Source organism: Rhipicephalus sanguineus, chromosome 7 (assembly GCF_013339695.2).
Source record: "Rhipicephalus sanguineus isolate Rsan-2018 chromosome 7, BIME_Rsan_1.4, whole genome shotgun sequence".
NCBI lineage: Eukaryota > Metazoa > Arthropoda > Arachnida > Ixodida > Ixodidae > Rhipicephalus > Rhipicephalus sanguineus.
Window position 1 is genome coordinate 151,491,690 of NC_051182.1, and position 20,614 is coordinate 151,512,303.

The 20,614-nt window shown below is 45.3% G+C and overlaps 1 protein-coding gene across 1 annotated transcript; it reads right to left on the reverse strand.

Moving 5' to 3' along the window:
• Nucleotides 1–1,190: 1,190 nt before the first annotated feature.
• On the reverse strand, nt 1,191–18,983 carry LOC119399159 (uncharacterized). Its single transcript, XM_037665974.2, has 8 exons — nt 18,903–18,983; nt 18,007–18,039; nt 16,821–16,853; nt 15,606–15,705; nt 12,359–12,432; nt 8,191–8,250; nt 4,843–4,878; nt 1,191–1,483 (listed from the first exon to the last, which is right to left on the reverse strand). The coding sequence occupies exons 1-8, from the start codon at nt 18,981–18,983 to the stop codon at nt 1,379–1,381; spliced, it is 522 nt and encodes a 173-aa protein (XP_037521902.1). The 3' UTR covers nt 1,191–1,378.
• Nucleotides 18,984–20,614: the final 1,631 nt, after the last annotated feature.

Below are 20,614 nucleotides of genomic sequence, written 5' to 3' on the forward strand. Positions count from 1 at the left end.
GCGGAGTTTCAGTTTCACGACTTTTGCTTCGATAGAACACTCGACATCAGTCTTCTTTATGACCGATAGATTGGTTCGCTTTGGCAGTCTATAAAGTCTTCAAGACTGTAAGCAAGAACCACAATTCAAAAAACAAAGATGTTTTTTTTTCTTCTATATTTCCTGAGGTCAGCAAAGCTTCGACTTGGGCTAGTTGGTACGACATTCTAATGTACTTGCGCTGAACGAAATGCACGAAGGACTAACTACAAAGGGAACAGGACAGTTAGTGCGCACTAGTTGCTCAGTTTCCTTTGTCGTGAGTCCTTCGTGCTTTTCGCTCAACGCAACTCAACGCATCAGAATTCTATTTTCCAAATACAAACGACCAAGGTCGTCGCTAAAAATTATTTACATCCAGCATCGTGTGAACAGTTGAGCAACGAAATGCGTCGAAGTTACAAGTGCACTAAACTACGAAGCAATAGTTGTACACACCGAAATTTGGCCAAAATCTCAAGAACCAGAAGCCGTATAAAGGCTCACATTTAGATAGCAGCGGATTGCAATTTCTTTTACATCCATATTCCTTTCCATAAATAATGAGACACTGGTTCTGGCTGCATGCATTGTCGTATCGATTAGGGAGCACTCGCCGTCAGTAAAGAAATGTGCATGAAAGACTACATGGCAAAATTTCTTGATATCTATTAAAAGAAACACTCGTGCTAACAAAGCTGTAGCAATAAATACGAAATTTTTATTTCGTTCTTTTAGACCTGGGGTCTGCATCCATAAGTACTCGACTTCTACGCCAAGGTCGCCTTGTGACGTCATTTATACACTCGTTGTTCGAATTCGCAACTACGCCGTACAAGCAACCTCAGTGCCGGTTCACTTTCTTAAGTTACACTAAAGATGTCGCACAGCGGTTGCATAAGCAGTGTTGACGCTCTCACACGTGTGGTGTCAGCATCGAAAGAGGCGACGGGTCTTCAACACAAAAGTTGAGACGCTGCGACAAGACACCTCTATGCCTCATCAAGTTTCTTAAGCTACACTTACGGCGTGAAACAGTGGTTACACAGTCAGTGTTCACACACTCACACCTGGTGTCAGCGTCAAGAGAGGCAACGGGTCGACAACACAAAAGACCCTGCGACAAAAGATAAGCACGAGCACGCTTGTGAAGACGAAGTCGATTGCAGTAGATAAGCCAGTAGCACGAGATCAAATGAAGCACAAGCAGATTGTCCCAGCGTCTCAGGGATGTGATGATATTCGGCAGTGGAGTTGCGGGATGCAGCAAGGATTGGAAGGATACGGGAAAAGGACGAAGTAGTAGCTGATAAGGAAGCAGTAGATAAGACAGACGGCATGATAGTAGGCTGCCACGTTATCAGAGAAGCGACGTGGCCAGTTCGTGAAGGCGCTCGTAGCTAGGAAGCACGCGGTTCCTGACGGCCATCACCAGGCTCGCGCTCACCAGTTCAGTCAGCAGCAGCTGTATGAGAGTGAGGAGGAAAAGAAGAAGGGTGAAACAAGTCTCGTGCTTTAGAGAGAGAGAAATAGAGAGAAAAAGACAGAAACAACATTACAGGGGTACTGAAACCAATTTTCTAAGCTGAGTTCACTCTGCCCTACAAATCTATGTACAGGGACGGCGCTCAGCAAGTGTGAAGCTCAGTGACTGCCGATAAGGCATTTTATTAACACGAAAGTGTTTTATGCCTGGGTCCACCAAGCTTTCAGTGACGTATTTCCGTCACGGAAATGATGTCGAAAAAATTTACACGATAAGATGGCAAAGAAAAAAACATCCTTCAACGGGCATCGAACCCACTATCGCTCGGTCCGCAACAACAGATGCCGGGCACGCTATCCACGGCGCCACGGTCACAGACTCTAGAGATTTTACAAACGCGCCTTTTATATCTACCACTCTCCCGGTCGGCGGGGTGGTGTTGACCTTTGAGAGCGGTAAATTCGTCATTACTGTGGCCTCCGCGATTAGCACCTGCAACGCGTTACACGTCCGTCCCATTCGGAATGTTTTCAATAGAAGTTCAATTTTGTCAATGCTTAAACCCACCACGAGGTGGCGACCTTACCCCAAGCGTCGTAAAAGCGCCGACCTCGCTCATAGCATCACGCTAATCCAAACCAGAAATAGCTCTGCAACGCGCGCCTGCCTCACCTGGCTGTAACACCGCGTTCCCCGCTCACGCGCTCGCTCCGAGAAAAATCATGGGCTACCGCGGCGGCACGACGCGCTTTTCGTTTCCCTCTAGTCCGTCCGTGGGTGTTCAATCACATTTTAACATGCCGCGGGATGGCGACCAAGCTCTGCGTCCAATATGGAACGCTCTTCTGGCTATCACACCTCGTTCTCTGATTACGCTTTCACCGTTTACTACAGCTACTACAAGGGTCTGCTTAATCATTTGACATGGACATTAGTCGTCGGGATGGAGATGTACCACCAATCATCAAAGTGGGTGCATCCACGTTAAACGGTGCTATAGCTGCCAGACATCAATATACACTGTGCAAACTCTCTGATATCAATGTATGGTAAACGTTCAGTTACTTCTGTAAGGACACGCTTTACTTTCGTGTTATTCCGATTCCTATGACGGAGGGATCAACTATCTTTTTTTGACATTAAAGTCGATCTTCTCATAACGCCTCTACTGACATCGACACTATCGTGACGTCAGGCTACAGTACCAATTCTGGCGACTTCAGCCACCAGTATGGCTAGTTGTGATGACGTCGGGTAATAAAACATTCAAAATAGTCACTTGTGTGTCACCAAAAACATTCAAAATGACCGCTTCAAACGGAACCACGGAGCGGAGCGGCCATGCAAACGTGACGATATCTTGTGCGAGCGCGCGACGATGTGCGAGCACGTGACGAGAAGCTCACACCATGCTGTAACGTCACGGTAAAGTTGGAACCGAAACTAGCTTTTAAACTTTATACTGTAATTAATTTTTCAGGGTGCGCTCACGCTTACCAGTGCATTTTCTAGGCTCTTGAGGGATTGACCTTTTTTTTGTCAAAAAAAAGAGCTCAAAATTTTCGAGTCAGTACCCCCTTATAGACCCCCTAAACAACTTCTCAAAATGCAAAGAACGACAAGCGTGCTATTATCGCCTGGCGTGTCCCGTCTCTTCGGTACAATTCGTGACGCCAGCAGTCTGTTCACGAGACGTCATGAGAAAATAGCCTCTCGATTGGTCCAGATACGAGGGATATCAGTCGTGAATGGTCTCCTACCCTGCTGTGCCACGCAGTAGCACGCCCGTTCTGCCTTACATTGCACGAATATCATGCGCGATCAACTTGTTTTCACTTCGTTTTGTACGTTTTCGACTGCGCAAGCGGAGAAAGCGTACAGCGTGTAGCCAAAAAGCGCGGAACAACGATAGGCTCAACGCTCATTGCTGACATTGTTCACGTTTTTTATGAAGAAATAAGTGGCGACGAGGAGAAAGCGCCTTTAGGAATGTAATGAAGGCCAGAAACAAAAACCACACTCCTCTGAACTCGAGATGGTTTAGGGGTCCTTTAAGGAATACTAGCCCCGCATTTTTCCGGAATCCTGCAAGGTAGCGTAAGGATCATGAAAGCGTTCCGAATCACTTGACAGCCACCCGCTTGTAGCTCATGTCACAAGGAAATCCACACGCAACATTCAATATTCGATATGCAATATTGCAATATTCTGTGTTCATGTGCTTCGAGTCGACTAATTCGCCCTCGCGCTGCCAATAGCCAGCTTCCCGGTTAGCTGAATTGGTAGAGCGACCGCCCCGGTAAGGCGTTGGTCCCGGGTTCGATCCGCGGACGAGGACGACAAATTTTTCTACAACTAAGAAGCTTTCCTTTCTGGGAAATCCGTACGGATTTCCTTGTGACTTCATGCTACGAACGGTGGCTGCCCGTTATCAATTTCATTCATCTGAATAAAGCGGTTCCTCTAAGTGGTGGACGATGTTTGGTAGTGCTCATTTTCACCGTCCTCACTATGCAATACCGCTGTGGACCAAAACGTCAACCTCGCTTCCAAACGCCGCTCGGGTAGAGCGCATGTCACAACACACAAAAAGAAGTTAAAGATAAAAAAAGTAAGCGTGCATTACAATGAGGACGCAGCTTACGCGACCTGCTTTCAACTCCTGTTACATGAGCTTGTTAGACGTCTCCTCGCCGGCTGACCTAATTTCAACGTATCAAGATTTGACCTTGATGCCACGTATGCCTTTTCAAACGTAAAATAATATTAGTCACTGCTTGTGGTTGTTTGTTTGTGTGTTTTATTTGCTTAGTTGTTTGTTTTGTTGTCGTTGCTAGTTCTGCAATGTATACAATGCTCACGCCGTGTATACATAAATGCAGCCAGTAGCATAAATGGCGTAGCAGGCGCTTGCGACGAACGCTTTACAGACAGAACCATAGCAGAATCCGGTTGTTGAAAGGCCCCTCCGTAGTTCGTTAAAAACTACATCTCGTTATACAGCGAACCCATTACACGAAAGCATTCAAGAAATTACGGAGCAATGCTAGGTCTGCGCGTTACCTTTGCCTTGTGTCACGTCCACCACGCTACAATGTATCATGTTAAGTCAATACTGACTGACCAAGTTTCCTGTTTTGTGAATAAAAAAAACACTTGTTCATTAAATTATTTTCTACTGGGATACTCGCAATGCACTCATGCTGTGTATTTTTTAGAGCCACCTGAAGAAAAATACGTTGCCCTGAGTGTGAAGCGGCTGTTCTGTTATTTCGTTAAAAATCGCTTCTCTTTACTCAAAGTTGCCCTGGGGGAAACAAAGTGTCGACGGCACTTACCACAAGTCTGACCAGGAGAGACTTGAAGTCGGACTCCTGCGAATTAGGACAGATTGAAATATATAAGTTGCAGTCGTTCTTTGTATTTTTCGCAGGTTGCTTAGAAGCCCTTTAATCCTTTGAGACGCTATGTACGCAACTGTGTACACCATTTCTTTTTGTTCCGTGTATCGACCAGGGACTAAGAAAGAGCCAGACACATTGAGCTTTGGATGACATGAGCCTCCTGCATAGTAAATTTGTGTTCATTTAACTCCATTTTGCAGTGTACTGTTGCGTACGATCGCTTTGCTGAAGGCACTACCACCTTCGACGATTCGTTCGACATGCCGCTTCCCGCGATCCAAGTCAGAAGTATAATACTTCTCTGCTCAAAATTGGCATAACCGAAAACGAATTTGCATTAATCTCAAGCCTGAGATACGATTCTATTTATGCACGAACAAGGCATGAATGACTTCATCATAAATTAAAAAAACGGCAGGAAGTGTAAGATGGAAGCTTGCGATGAAAAAATCCGTAAACAGGGGGTGGGTGCTCGAGCCGACGTTTCGGCAAGTGGACTTGTCTTTTTCAAGGCTGGAAAGAAGACATGTCCACTTGTCGAAATTCAGCCTCATCATAAATGTACGTTTAATTTCAATTTATTTGTGAATAGACTATAACACATAAATTAGGGTATTACGACATTATTTTTGTTGGAGTAGAATATAGAGTGCCTTGAAATAACGTTGTATCGATCTGACGCTTTTACAGACAGTTCTCCATAGGTGCGTCTGAAAGGGTTAGGGAGAAAAATGAAATGTTCGTTGAAAGCCTGGCTTTTATGCGTACCATGGCATTTGCACTATGTTACAACTCTAATCTGCAGTGGCGTAACCAGGGGGGGGGGTTGGAGGGCTCAACCCCCCCCCCTAGCTTTTACAGTTTGTAGTCTATGTATAGGTGCATGTACACAAACACACACACAAACATACATAAAGGGGGTTTCCACCCACCCCTGCATCCCCCGAAAAAAAATTTATTTTCTAGTCACGGTCCAGCTAACTTGAGAACATGAAGTCACTCGGCGACATGGTGCCTTTAATACCTGAAGTCCCAGCACTAGATAATAATAATTGCTGGGATTTTGCGTCCCAAAACCACGGTATAATTATGAGGAACGCTGTAGTTGAAGGCTAAGGAAATTTCCACCATGTGGGGTTTTTAACGTGCACATAAATCTAAGCACATTTTTGCCTCCATCGAAAATGCGGCCGCCGCTGGCCGGAATTCGATCCCGCGACCTTCGGATCAGCAGTCGAGCACCGTAACCCCTAAACCACTGCGGCGAGAAGCCAAGTATTAGTGAAATGGTGGATGGGAAAAATAAACATTTGAAACAGCGGTGATCTTCCATGTCATTTGAAGCTCTGTCGTTAGAAAAAGTAATTGCGAGAATTGTCATCTTATTGTACCTTAACGTATAGTAGCAACGAACATTGTCAACGACTGTGCAAACTGGGTTTTTTGCCGTAAAATTGAAAAAGACTTATTTTCCCGTATATTCCGCTACGAACAAAGGTGCATAAATTTCGAACGAGAAACATTCGAACCAAATGACGAACACACCTTGATTTGTATCGGATTCGAGCCTAATAGAAGTTTCCTTACATTTGCTAGTTTATTTGATCTATACTGAGTATTTCGAATAGTATCACCTACCTATGTACGGAACACGTTACAGTACACGCGTATCTTATATGGTTGCGCTAAGATGCTTCTTTACTGTAATAAGTCACTACTGTAATAATAGCATTTATTCCATATGTTGGCCACATGCGAACGTTCCACGTATATGACCATCAGTTTCACGAATCGAATTCAAACGACAAATTGATACTCACTGTGTGTTCGAATCCGTATCTTCAAAATATAAATTGCCATTTTTTTTTTCATTTCTGACCATTCAATTCCGATCATAATTTTCGAATATCCGCAAAACTTATTTCCCTGATCGATTTGCAATACCTGAACAGTTTAAGTGGCCCTGACAAATCGCTTCAATCCGGTAACCTTTAATAACGGTATGCGGGGTGTTTCGAGTAACAAGAACCAAATATTTTATTTAAAAGGTGGTTAATCGCCAATGAATTATATCAGCGACATACGGCTTGCCGTCATGTGGGGCTCGTTAGGGTACTTTTATACTGCGCTTAATTGGTTAATTAACTAACATAATTTATGCAAAATGGTTATACTCTCTTTATGGCCAAGTGCGTTTTGTTACGTTGTAAAGGGCATTTCAAAACGACCTATCCAATTTTTGGCGGAAACGTACATGCTGCGGGATTTTTTCCAATATAAAGAAAGCCCGCGATATAGGAAATAAAACTATGTGACTGCGCTAATGTGCTAACGTACTGCAACGCTCTCAGACGTTAAAAAATTAAAAATCTTGCATAACGTTTCTTATTTACCTAGTTAAGCGAAGTTTAAAAGATACCCTAACGAGAGAGCCACACGACGGCAAACCATACGTCGTTTGTTTCGTTCAGTTGCGGTTGACAACGCTTTATTTTAATATTTGGTTATGGTTACGTGACAGATCATGTGTATCTCGTATGTAAATTGAATACCAAAGTTCGACATCTCGATCACCCACCTCTCGATTCGAATTCGATTCTAAATGACGAAGACTTGTACATCTATACGCGATTCCACAGTTTCATAATCGAAGCTATCGAATATCCCTTTTCAGGCGCTTTACGATTCGCAGTCAAAGTTTCGCATATTCGCACATTTTCTCGTGATCACATGATCTATGTACATCCTCGCAAGACTTTAAATAATGTCATGCGAGTGTTGACTCCTGGACATGGTAGCGCCTAACAAATTAGTAACCAAAAAATCACACCATCTCCCGCTAAAGGGGACCATGGGGCGATGCGAAGCAGTGTTTCGGCATGTAGAGCCCGCGTTTCAGAGGGGGAGTGGTGAGGGGGAAGGAGGGAGGGGGAAAGGGAAGAGGAGAGGGGAAGTGGAGAGGGTCTGCGCATGCGCAGTAAGGGTGGTCACGCCGCACACCACCACCACCGGATTGAACTCCGCTATAAGATGCTTCACATCTAATGAGTAATTAGTGATCAGAATTAAGTAACCCGATTTCCTACACGATGCGCAAGCGCAGAGGGCACACTCACGCACGAGCGCCTTCTGCTACGCTGTTCACTTAAAGACACATACACAATATCGGCCTTGTCTGTGCAGCGATGTGCTCAGAAAGCCGGTGTGACGCTGATCGTAGTATCACTGATCTCGCTGCTCTCGCCTGTGCGAGGGTGTGCAACCGATGACAATGCCACTCACATTTCCGGGCAGGCCATCTTCGAATGCGAGACAGGTGGCGTTCGTCAGCAGCGTCGGCGGCTGAGTGGTAGAAAAGACGGCATATAAGAGGTGCTTTTGAGCTCAGCATTTACGTCATTCTAAAGTTTAGAGCTGTTGCACAGATCCTAACAACGTTATTGTTTGTTTGTTGTCATTGTTGTGAAAATGCTACACATTCGAGCAAATACGAAACTAGAAGAGGTCACATATAAAATACATTTACATTGCACCACACACTTACATAATTTAAAGCACTCCTTTGGGCAAGGTTACCAACCTATGCTCATTTAGATCACACTGTAGTTACACAAACCCGAAACTCTGCTGTTGTTGCTACTTACTCATTTATTTATTTACTTATTTATGCATTATTTCAGGATTACCGCCGGCCTCTCACATGATGCCGGCAGTATTCGAATATTACCATATATTCTTATAGTGGTTTCAGATTGTGTTGGGTGAATATTCGCGCTTGAGCAAATACCAAATAACCAGCGTAATAGGGTCCCCAAGGGCAAAACATTTTCTGGTGGACAGCGTAATATTACACAGTGTTAAATTTTAACATGCAATAGTCAGTTCGTTTAGAGAAGGTATGCGTAATACTAAGCCGAATGTAAACAAACGCGACAATGCAGGTAAATTAGCAAGTACGCTGCGCTGATGGTGGCGATCATTTCGTCTTCTATGGAAATGTTGGCCTTCATGTTTGCAGCTTCAATCCCCTGTCTCGCATTTTTATGGGCACGAGTGTCGAGCGACACTCTTTGCTATCTTCCAGACCACCCTGTCAAGCGCTGGGTCGAGTTGTTCAAAAACCCCGAAAAAAATAAAAACGCATATAAAAGCGATGGAATGTGTTAAGGTAGACGCTGTAAATGATAGACAGACTAGTACATTAAGGTATGTCATAATTTCTAATTGGAGTCATATAATTATTAGACATTAGTGTAAACTGCAATTACATCTCAGAAACCCACCGGATGGGGGTCTGTTGCGGCACCTGACGGATGAGGGTCTGTTGCGGCACCTGTTGCGGCACCGCGCGCTTCCTTCTACGCGGCTTTGGCAGCGCGCGAAACACAAACGCCGAAAACGCACAATGCTGCCGCGCCCCCGTAGCTTAGAGGCCATCTTTCTCCGGGTTCATTCCGCAGAGACCGCAGATACGGCCGGCGCGAGCTCGAAGTTTGCACGTGTACTCTGTATATGTATTTGCTTTTAGATAAAAGCAAAGTTCAGGTATTGTAGCTTTAAAGTGGCACGTTCGCGTGGCGATGCCGTTCAGGTGCAGTGCTCTAAGCCAAAAGAGAGCAACGGGGGTATAGGGGTTCCTCCTTTGAAGGAGCAAATGCATTGCCACTCCCATTACTCTCCTAAAGGAGCAACGGCAAGGGGACGAACCGTTGCTCTCCTTTCAGTTGCCCCTTCAGGGGATGAACGGTTAGTCCCCCCAGTTGCTCCTCGAGGACCAACTGTTACTCCTTCCTGATGCTCCTTAAGGGAGCAACGGATGCTCCTTCCCGTTACTCCTTGGTTTCTTCTTGGGCGAAAAAAAAAATCGTTTTTGATTGACTTATAGAACATATTGAGGTTTATACAGATTGTAGCGAAGCGTTGGAAGCCTGTAATGGGTCGCCCTCTCGAGCGCTTACTAGTGGGTCGTCCTCTTCCGCTCTCCTCGGACAGCACGCTCCTCGCGCTCAGAATCGGCACCCCGCCTTGACTGTCGCAGTCGTTTATCGTCGCCGAGTGCCCGCTAATAAACGTCTTTATAAGATATTTGTTTGGATGTACAAACGATATACAGACATCTCATTCAGAAACAAATTTCGAAAAATTTGCAACAAACACACAGGATTCGAACTCGCGACCCCTCAATCGCCATGCGCGTACGCTAACCACTAAGCCACCACACGCTACGGCCCCGTCTGAAAGGAAACGGGGTCATGTAAGTACCGACGGGTCGTTGCGCGTTCTGACACGTTAATGAAATGATCATAGGCGTGCAGAACCAGTGGTGATGTTCGAAAGAGAATCGAAAGTAACGGTATAAACATCTGAAAACGTCAGAGTAATGAGTCTCTCGCGAAAACATGCCAGAGCTTCCTTTTGCGCTAGCTAAAAGGCCAGCAATTTCTTTTTTTCTTTTTTGCCCGGAGCTGTGTTTTCTTCTTTATTATGATTATTATTATTAATATCAATATTAATAATATTTTTTTGCGGAAGAGTCACCTCCCCTTTGAAGAGACAACACAGCCCGAGCTGATAACGTCCATTTGCTCTGAGATTAAACTCAAAGTCAAAATACCGGACCCGATTGCGATAGCTGCCCTCCCGCCAAAATGAGCCAGTGAGAGATGGGGGGGGGGGGGGCAGCGGCGTTAGCTCGCTGTCAGTCTTTCTGAGCATCGCGATAAAAGTGTTCGTCGCGTGATCTCTGCTGCAACCCTGCAGTCGGGGCTTTTGTTGATTTGTACTGGAGACTGCCGTTCAGCAAAAAACCGCAAATGTAAAGTCTATCAACTGTGTATTTCTCTCAACCGCTTCTTCGTCGTGAAGTATATACGGAGTCTCGCGAAGCTTCGCATTTTATTGCCACATTCTCAGGCTATATATTTATGCCAAGTGTTATACGCAAACACACCATTTAACTTGCCACGACAGCAGCTTCAGGTGCTGGCGTTCTAGTGCAACCATGCCTTTTATTAGGAACGTTTAGCTTGTATTAGGGGCTTTTAGCTTTACGTTACCGTGTTACGAGTTGCCGGAAGGAATCTGTGCATGCGCGGCCTTTACGGAACGTGAACTACTCGCCGGATTGGCTTTACATTTACGGCCCTATCTCGCAAATCCACCTTCGTTCGCGGCTACTCGCGATACCCGCTTTACCGAAGCTCCAGCCGCCGAGTAAAAATAAGCCGAAGTGCGAGCGCCAATTGCGATCACCTTGTTTCAGCGGCTAAAGTCACTAGAGTGAGCTAGAAATAGAATACCGAAGCCGTAAAAACGTGAGAAGCCTTGACATAAATACTCCGACAGGCTGAATAGGTGACGCCATCGAGCGGGAACAAGATGAACCAGGCAAGCAAAAAATTGCTATTGCAGAAACATCGTGCGTTCTACTTCTGGTGTAAATGCCTTGCCGCGGCATAATTACGAATGAGTTATCTTTTCAATCATTTTTTCCCTAAAAAACACCAGGTGAAAACAAACGTGCCCATACTATGGTTGCACGAAGCGTCACAAGATGGCGACACCATCGTCGGATAACTCGGTACTCTACACCCCCTTGCGTATACCGGGGTACTGTACACGCTAAAAACCCCTCGTGATTTTGCCGCCGCGGTGATACAATCTTATCTGGATTAAATATAATTGAAGTGCAGTTATCATCACCATTTCATGGTTTATTCAAACGTAAAGATATCCGTTTACGTACTTACGTAAACGTTTAGGTACGGGGAGCTAAAACTTTCCTAAAACATGTGTTCCGGTAACACGGTAACTTTAAAAAGTATACATACAAGCTAAATGTCCTTATTAGCGTGCGTATCTCTCTGTTAAATTTACAAAAAGTAGTTGCCTTACGCCAGCCCGCAGGGAAATGTGGCCCATGCATCGACCGATACAGGGTGCGTCCTGCAGGAGAGCAACGGTTGCGCGCCGAGAGCAAATGTTGCCGTTCATCCTTCTGTTGCTCCCTTCCAACCTAACCCTAAACGGTTACTCCCCCAACTTGAGACATGTCAGCCATCTTATTCCAGTTGGTCTTTTAGGGGAGTAACAGTTGGTCTTTAGGACTAAAACCCGCAGTTACTCTCATTTTTCCCATTTTTGGCTTAGAGTGTACCGGGGTGCCGTTTCGGCTTACAAGGGCACTAGCGAAAAGTATTGCTACCTTGCAAGCCATATGTTAGTGGGCAGTTCGAAAAGTGGACGGGAGCCATAACGCGCCAAGAAACGGAAGACTTCAGCGTCGATTCGACGCTTGCCCCCTCCGCCCCTAATAGAGGACCCTGCGCATGCATATGCTCAAGTGTGAAAATTGATGCAACACAATCGGAAGCGCTTTGTCTGCTCTTACAATGAAGCTCGCTTTAATATACACACACAGGTATGTAAATGCCATAAAATCTCGGCTCACCGTGATGAGCGACGACTGCGGCGACACCTCGGCTTCGAGTTCGCTCCATTCGTCGTAGACGTCTTCGTCCATCACTGCAATAAGTTGTCCCGTTGCTTTGAACTACACTTGACACTCCGCTAATAGATGAATGGCAGCACGCATAAAAAGACAAACCACATACAAAACCGCCGAAGGTGCGAGCGGGAAATGCCCAGCGTAACATTTGCTTCGAGTCAGAAACGCATGCGCACGGCACGAATTCATACTGAGCACGCGCAAGCTATAAGATTACGACGTCCACCAGCGGAAGAGGTGATTCTGGAATTTTATGAGCGAATTATGTAGCGATAACGAAATGCCGTTCACTCGATCGATAGCTCCCACTCATCCTTATGCGATAAACCGCCATTAGAATTCGGCCATTCTTGCACGTTTACATTTTCGCCTTACCTCGTAATTGTTAAAACATGTGGCTCGCACTCGAAGGAAGCACACAGGGGCATGTAAATCAGGAGAGAGTCTATTCGCACGTCGACAGCAGGGGGTCACGTGACTCGCTCTCTGTCGACATCGGTTCTCGCAGTAATGCCGCCAAAACAGAGAACCGCGTAGCGTAGGTTATTGCGACCCTCCCCCCCCCCCTTATTTCTCACTGACACGAGCCAGCCACTTATAGTGGCAAGGTAGCAATACATACAGGGGCCCCGACACCCAACTTTCAATCATAATTTGGTATGTAGGTTAATCCCAGTGCGTTCACAAACAAGCTGGCAAAATTTTAGCGCATTTGGTCGAACACTTAATATATAATGGAATATCTTCATAGAGACACGAGCGGCCTGAGAATCGGGGCAACACTGGCGCACTCGCGAGACGTGACATAACAAGCTGCTTGCTGTGCGAGTGCATGCATGCCGGCGAACGATTTTGTTCCCTGGTCGGCCGCACGTGCAATCGAGCCATTTCAGCTTCCTTCAGCTTGGCAATGAAATCGAACGATTCGCAGCGGCTGGAACTATGGTAGAAGACGACGACTCCGCGCCATACAGCACATGACGTCACACACGCCGTGGCAAAATGGCCGTCGCCGGCGGTGGGCGGGGTTTATAGCCAACGACTTCTATGACTCATTTTGTGCCGAAATATTCTTGTACAGTGCATTTTTCATATATGTGTAGGCAGAATAGACCATCTACTTCTACTTTTCGCTAAAACCGCAAGTTGATGGGTGACCGTGTCATGGCCCCTTTAAAAGCAACGGCAGGCATACCCTTGCCTTTCATTCAAACCGTACGGCGGTGCTATGACGTCACACGTGACGTTTCTGTTCAGGTCACGTGACCCCTAGCTGGCGAGGCTCAGATAGACTCTCCCGAGTTCCATTGGTAAAACAACGCAAAAAGAAACACGCACAAGTAGACATGTGACTAGCGCTGACAGCCAACTGTTTTTGTTTATTCTGAAAACATATCAACATACCTTGAAAGGGGTACGTAGTGGAGGGAGCCGATAGCGACACTTTTAGCGACGCATGCATCAAGTAATAATTGCTGGAGTTCTACGTCCCAGAACCACCGGTATCATTGTGAGGGACGCCGTAGAGGAAGGCTCCGGAATTTCGGCCACATGGGCTTCTTTAACGCGTACCTAAATGTAAGTACATGGGCCTCTAGCATTTTCGTCTCCGAAGAAAGTGCGGCCGCCGCGGTTGGGATTCGATCCCGGGACCTTCGTGTCAGCAGTCGAGCACCGTAACCACTAGACCACCGTGGCGGGTGTGTCAGGTTACAAAGATTGCTTACTTGATTTTTGCAACTGTTTCCTTTTGGGCTGTTTTGCCTATGGATACGTACCAAGTAACCCGCGTTCGGACATTAATAAAGGGACACTAAAGTGAAACAACGAATCGATTTAGCCTGACAAATTGTACTCTGAGAAATCTATCGCTAATTTCACCATCATAGTTTTATTAATAGGAGAGAAAATCTAGGTCAAAGTTTCATTCTTAAGCTTCGCGCCGAAATCTCCGCGCGTGATGTCACGGAGTTCAAAGCGTATTTTTCGTATTTCTGGCGACATCCACACAACGAAACTTCTTGAAACTTGGTATGTTACGTCTGTGGTATCTTCAGAGGACAATGTACTCCATTTTTACCGATTAGGAGCTACGTAGGACCCAGTAGACACCATCGAAATGTGTGACAGCACGCCTTTTGGTGCGGAAATTTCAATGTGGCGGTGCCACCTGCATTTTCTTTTTGTGCGTTTTCTCGCTAACCAAGCGTCTTCTCGCGGCCAGCGTGGCAATTTTTGTGTTGTGAAAGAGTAATTTACTAATATGAGAAAAATCGTTTTTCTCTTTAGTGTCCCTTTGTGCCTGCCGCTTTGATACCGCGACTCCGTATTCACAAGCCTGCGCTCCCGTTGCTCTACAGGGAGTTCGCGGCGCTACATCTTGGCCACTTTTTTTTTATTATTGCGATAGCAATTATATGGACAGTCTCGGCTGGAAAATGTCCGTCCCCGTCGCCGTCATGCACCGTATATGTATAGGTATGTATATATATATAAAAGCCCCAAAGAAAAATAATTCAGAAAAATGCTTCCGAAGCGCGGAATCGAACCAGGGACCTCTTGCTCCGCAGCGAGTGGCGCTAGCCACTACGCCACGGAACGCAGGTCCTCCACGTAGCTAACGGCGAGCGTTATATACACACCCATTACCGCTGGACGGACTCAGAGATGGCCGGCGCTTATAAGCGTTTCTTCATTACCAGCGAGATGGCGCTAGTAGCGCTACGGGCGCATTTAAAAGTCGTCGGCGAGCTAGCTCGCTTCTTATATTTGCGCAAGGAGAACCTTGGCCTTCCGCTGTCTGCTCGCGCGGTTTTCTCGTGGTGAGGGCAAGAGGGATTTTTCACGCTTTCACCGTGATGTCCGCGCTCATGTTACGGAGCGCCGCTAAACGACGCCGCTAAACGAACAAACAGAAGATGAGCGCGAACTATCAAGTGTCACAGCTCGACACTTGAAGCACGCTAGTTTCCTTCGCTGCTTCGGCCGCCTTTGTAACAGGAGCGCTGTTCAAACTGAGAGTATCCATTGGCGAGCCTCACTTCGTATAGCATTAGTTTCTTGCTATCGCATTCATTGCTTTGCCCTTGCGGCGAAACTGTGATTTTTTTCTTTTTATCTTACGACCTCCGCGAGTCTTATAATCACGCGAACTCGCGTACCAGCGAGAAAAGACACCCCTTTTACTCACTTTCCGGCAACGCCAACGCGACCAAGGTTGTCACGCTGTAGTGCGTGAAGTCGACCATGTGGTTGAGGACCGTAGTTGACACCAACATCACCAGGGCGCACTGCGAGCGGCAAAAGCAGAAACGAAAACGTTACAGAACGGGAGAGTCGATTCATGATAAACTGAGAAGTTGGCCTGGGGACACAGACACAGCAGCTAATGTTGGTTCTCTATGGTTAAATATCTGTTAATGTTGGTTAGCACTGGCTAAATAATAACTGACCAGGAAAGGGCCCGCCCTCCCTAGTCACCTAAGAGGGGGGCGCAAAGTCTGCCCCCTACATTGACTTGGGAGGGAGAGGGGGGCGCTATTTTACGGATGGGGTTCGGTGTCGCCATATTGGGCTCTTAACCTTGCCGTTTTGTATTTTGAACAACTAAACGAATAGGCTTAAGGGACACGGGCCAACCGATGACCACTGGCAAAATAGCGATACCTATGCAACGCCAGACAAGTCATTTTCTATCCAAATTGTACAGTGGTGGTATGACGTCATACGTGCCGCATGCGCATGAAAATGCTTGGGTTGATGCATTCGACGTTTCATGGCCTCACTAATTCATGTCGCGATATAAAAAATAAGAAATTCGTTTAACAGCCCAATGTCGCGTCGCCCATGTGTGCTGCGTAATATCGTCTATTTTAGCAACTGAACAGTCCGGAGTCACATGACCTAAGCAGAAACGTCACGTATGACGTCATACCACTACTGTACAATTTGAATAGAAAATGACCTGTCTGGCGTTGCATACGTATCGCTATTTTGCCAGTGGACATCGGTTGGCCCGTGTCCCTTGGGAGGGGAAGGGGGAGGGGAGAGGGGCAGCAGCTTACGCAGTCCCCAGTAACATTTAGCGTAACAAAACGACACAAGAAAGACGACAGGGCACAACGCTTTCTTGTGTCGTTTTGTTGCGCTAAAAGTTACCATGGACAAGCCCCAACTAGCCCGGAAACGCATGGTAGGGCATCGGACGCGTTATTTGAAGGTTTCAGCTTCGGTCCCAGCCGGCGGAAAGCTGTCATTTCGTCCACTTTAATTTCTTCGCATTTGCATCATAATTACTACAAATAACGTCCCCCATAATACCCTTGGCTTGATTGTCTGTTGGTTCTCATTAACGTGGTGTACTACTCATGTTACAGGTTTAAAGGTTCCGAAAGGTCACACTTACGGCTATCACTCTCTTCATCAAGGGCTTGACCGGCTTTTGATTGGACACCGTGAAAAGCAAAGAAGAACGATACGTGTTAACTAGAACATTCAAATTTGCACTCCGTTATACAATAATACAGCAAATAACTCGGAGATCAGGCATTAGAAGATCGATCCGCAGAATAGAGCTTACACGCACTCGTCCACCTGTTAAAATAAAAGGTTAACGACTTAGAGTACCATGTACTTTATTACGGTAGAGTTGGATGCAGCTGTCCCCTAGGGCTTATAAAGGTTTTGCCCTCGGCATGCTGTAAGCATTCTGTATAACTGCGTTTACAAAAAACTCCGGAGGCGACCCTAATCCCCGACTTGGGTGTCTGGTAGTTGCACACTCGAGTTCGACTACCAGACCATACGACGTGCGATATCGCACGTCGGCGTTAGTGTGCCCTGCTGTATTCCTTGGGTTAACTGTTTTTCGTTACGCTGCTGAAGCGAATCTCGGAGGCCACGTTGAAAGAAGCGTGTGGTGGAGATCTGCTCCGCTAGATGCCGCAACGATCTCAGCTGCTCACAAGAAAACCGTCTGCTCTTTCAGGGAACTTATTCACTTAATTTTAATTAATTGTTCTGACGGTTAACTGGCCCTAATTTTACGTAAACGTATGCTATGATATCGTATCTATCCAATATAGTACTTAACCTGAACTAGACCCATCGATTTCCTGCCAGTTTTATTTTTTGGAAGACTTATGAATATTCTTCAAACCGGAAGTAAATGCTCAACCGGAAGTGCTTGGAAGAGAAATGAGTGTGTGGTTATTGGTCGTGCAATAAAAATATTTGGTGCTTGACGCGACTGTCCAAGTTCGAGATTATTTTCTTTCATTTTTGACCTTATTTCCTGATTAAGCGTGTTTGCTGTTCGAAAATACAACGATAGTAGAGCTCGCTCACTTCAACTCACTCACTATATAACTCACTTCCGCTCACTCACTAATTCATTCACTTCTCACTCACTCACTCACTCACTCACTCACCCACTCACTCACTCACTCACTCACTCACTCACTCACTTCTACTAACTCACTCACTTCTACTCACTCACGCACTTATACTCACTCGCTTCTACTCACTCACTTCTACTCACTCACTCACTCACTCACTCACTCACTCACTCACTCACTCACTATTTAACTCACCTTGCCGCAGGTGCAGGTGCCGTCATCGGTACACTGAAATTAGAGCAAACGCTAAGGGCGATAAGTGGATTGCGAATCCTCGTTCATTCGTTCACGAATTAATTCATAGCATCATTCGTTCAGGGTCTGCAGTCGAGTGAGAATGTCAAAGTAATTTAATGCGTGTCTATCACACTGCTGCGCCTCGTTATGTATTGCAAGAAGTCTTGTGCCCGACTGTATAACTTAACGCATCACCAAGTGTATGGCAGGCTTTGCCTTCAAGTGTTAACAGCTGCCGATCCTTTTATTACATTGTACCACATTGGCCTAATTAACAAGAACATCTGAATATACTTCAATTTAGACACTCGTTGAAGAATCCCAGGTTGACAAAATTCATCAAGAGTCCACCAACACTTTACGGCCTGCCTGGCGGTCATAAATTTATTTATTTATTTATTTATTTATTTATTTATTTATTTATTTATTTATTTATTTATTTATTTATTTAGAGCATACTGCAGTCGAAAGACCAAGCAAGGGGGCATAAAAAAACCACTTGACACAATAAATTCAACCAAAAATGGAAGCTATAAAAAAACGAGAAAGAAACATGGTGAGACAATAGAACACAGTATAACAAATCAATATAGTTATTTGACAGTAAGATCATGTAGAGCATAACCAGGGAAATATAAGCAATATGAGACAGTCACAAAAGCTTGCTTTGGTATGGTTATGAACAGAAAGATACGCACTTATTGAAGTCGTAATTATCGTTAACGCAAAATGCTTCGAGAAGTAACGTGTTTCATGCGTTGTAACCACTCATCATCCTTGGTTATGGCACGTAAAGCTACAGAAATCAATTAAGAACAAATTATCCCCAAGTCATGCGACGGCTCATCGCTTACCCGGTCCCCTTCGCCGCCATGTGCAGGCTGCACAGCTGCGTCCTGTCGCGTGGTGTTGGCTCGATCACCGGCGCAGTCCATGGCAAGCGTGTGTTGCGACCACGGTTGGGTTGATGGCGACGGTTGATGTTGTTGATGTCTATGTCGTTCGGGCTGTCAACCTTTCGTCGATGGGTTTGATGGTTGGATGCTGATTGTGTTTGCTTGCTTGCTTGCTTGCTTGCTTGCTTGCTTGGTCCTTCAATATTGGCCCTCCCCCCCTACGGGGGATTGGCCACCCATTACGGGGGATTGGTTAATATAAAGGGGGAAATTTAGAATTTAGACGAAGGAAAAGGAATTCATCCATCGCCTAGGGTATATAGAAAATTGAAGAATGATTAGTTTATGCTCCGATAAAAATAAGAATACAATAATAATATGGAACTCAATCAATTAGCGACAAGAAGTCCGAAGTACCAAATTTCGAGTTGGAATGAATTAACAAGGAATTCTTCTTGTATCACGAAGGAATTTGCAGACGGCTATGCAGACGTTCCTCTTGCTGTGGCCCAGAGAATATGCCCCAAGGGAAAGAATATTTTCAGAATTAAGAGGAATGCTTAACTTCCTGAATAAAATTTCGAAATATTTTTTCCTATGGTTAGTGAAACCACGGCCATGAAATAAAAGGTGTTCGATCTTTTCGGGCTCATTACAAGAAAAGCATAGAGGAAATGGTACACCAGACAAGACTTGTGTAAATAAAAATTAAGAGGAGGTGTATGGCATCGAAATTTTGTGAGGGACACTTTCAGTATACGAGTGGGACAGCATTTATTACCCCAAGGAAAAGAAAGATAACAATATTGTTGACCTGGTAGTTTCATTTTCATGGAATCTTGAAGCAAGGCATATCTGCGGAATCTGAATTCAGTAATAAAAGCTATATCAGGTACAATGGACATTACAGGACCACCTAGGGACGACCGCGTTAGAGCATCAGCCTTCTCGTTTAGAAATATGATACGATGACTTGGCACCCATACCAACCGCACTGTACACAAGTTTTCAGGAATAAATGACGTAAATGCATTTAAAACAGAGGACTCGGAAGGAGAATCTGAAGTGAGAGATCTACTTATGGACAACGAATCAGTAACTATCACCACTGCCGAATCATTGACTGAAAGTTTTCGAAGGGCTAAAAGAATTGCTAAGAGCTCTGCTTAGAATATGGGAGTACAATCTGGGAGACGCAATGAGGATGGCCAAGACAAAGCCTCTGAGAAAATGCCTACTCACGCTTTCTCTTCACTCATGGATGCATAAGTAGCAATTACGTTGGCAATTTCTCAACTGAAGAAAATGGTCCTCTAAAAAGCCTACAAGATATCTAGACGGTATAAGGTTTGAATTAGATGGCAATATATCATCCAATTCAATTTTTCTTTTTGGACAATGAGTTATCATTTGAAACGATGTCGCGTATGTTAACATTTAAACGCTCTAGCTGATCTCGCACAAACAAAACTTCAGGCTTATATACCCGAGACCAAGGCTCATTAAAAATGTTCTCGATTTAGAAATGTGTACAAACTGTAATCGTCTGAGTGAAGATGCGTAAATTTTTAAATACGTTTTGACGGTAAGAATGCGGAATCTGCAAGCTGGAGTGGGGATTCGGGCTTCTTGATATAATACACTGTTCGCAGTAAATTTCGGTATCAATT

Coding starts and splice junctions, on each gene's coding strand:
- LOC119399159 (XM_037665974.2), bottom strand. CDS start 18,983: ATGGACTGCGCCGGTGATCGAGCCAACACCACGCGACAGGACGCAGCT. Junction 18,040..18,902: donor ATGGCGGCGAAGGGGACCGG/GTAAGCGATGAG, acceptor CTCTAATTTCAG/TGTACCGATGACGGCACCTG. Junction 4,879..8,190: donor AAGATGGCCTGCCCGGAAAT/GTGAGTGGCATT, acceptor CCTAATTCGCAG/GAGTCCGACTTCAAGTCTCT.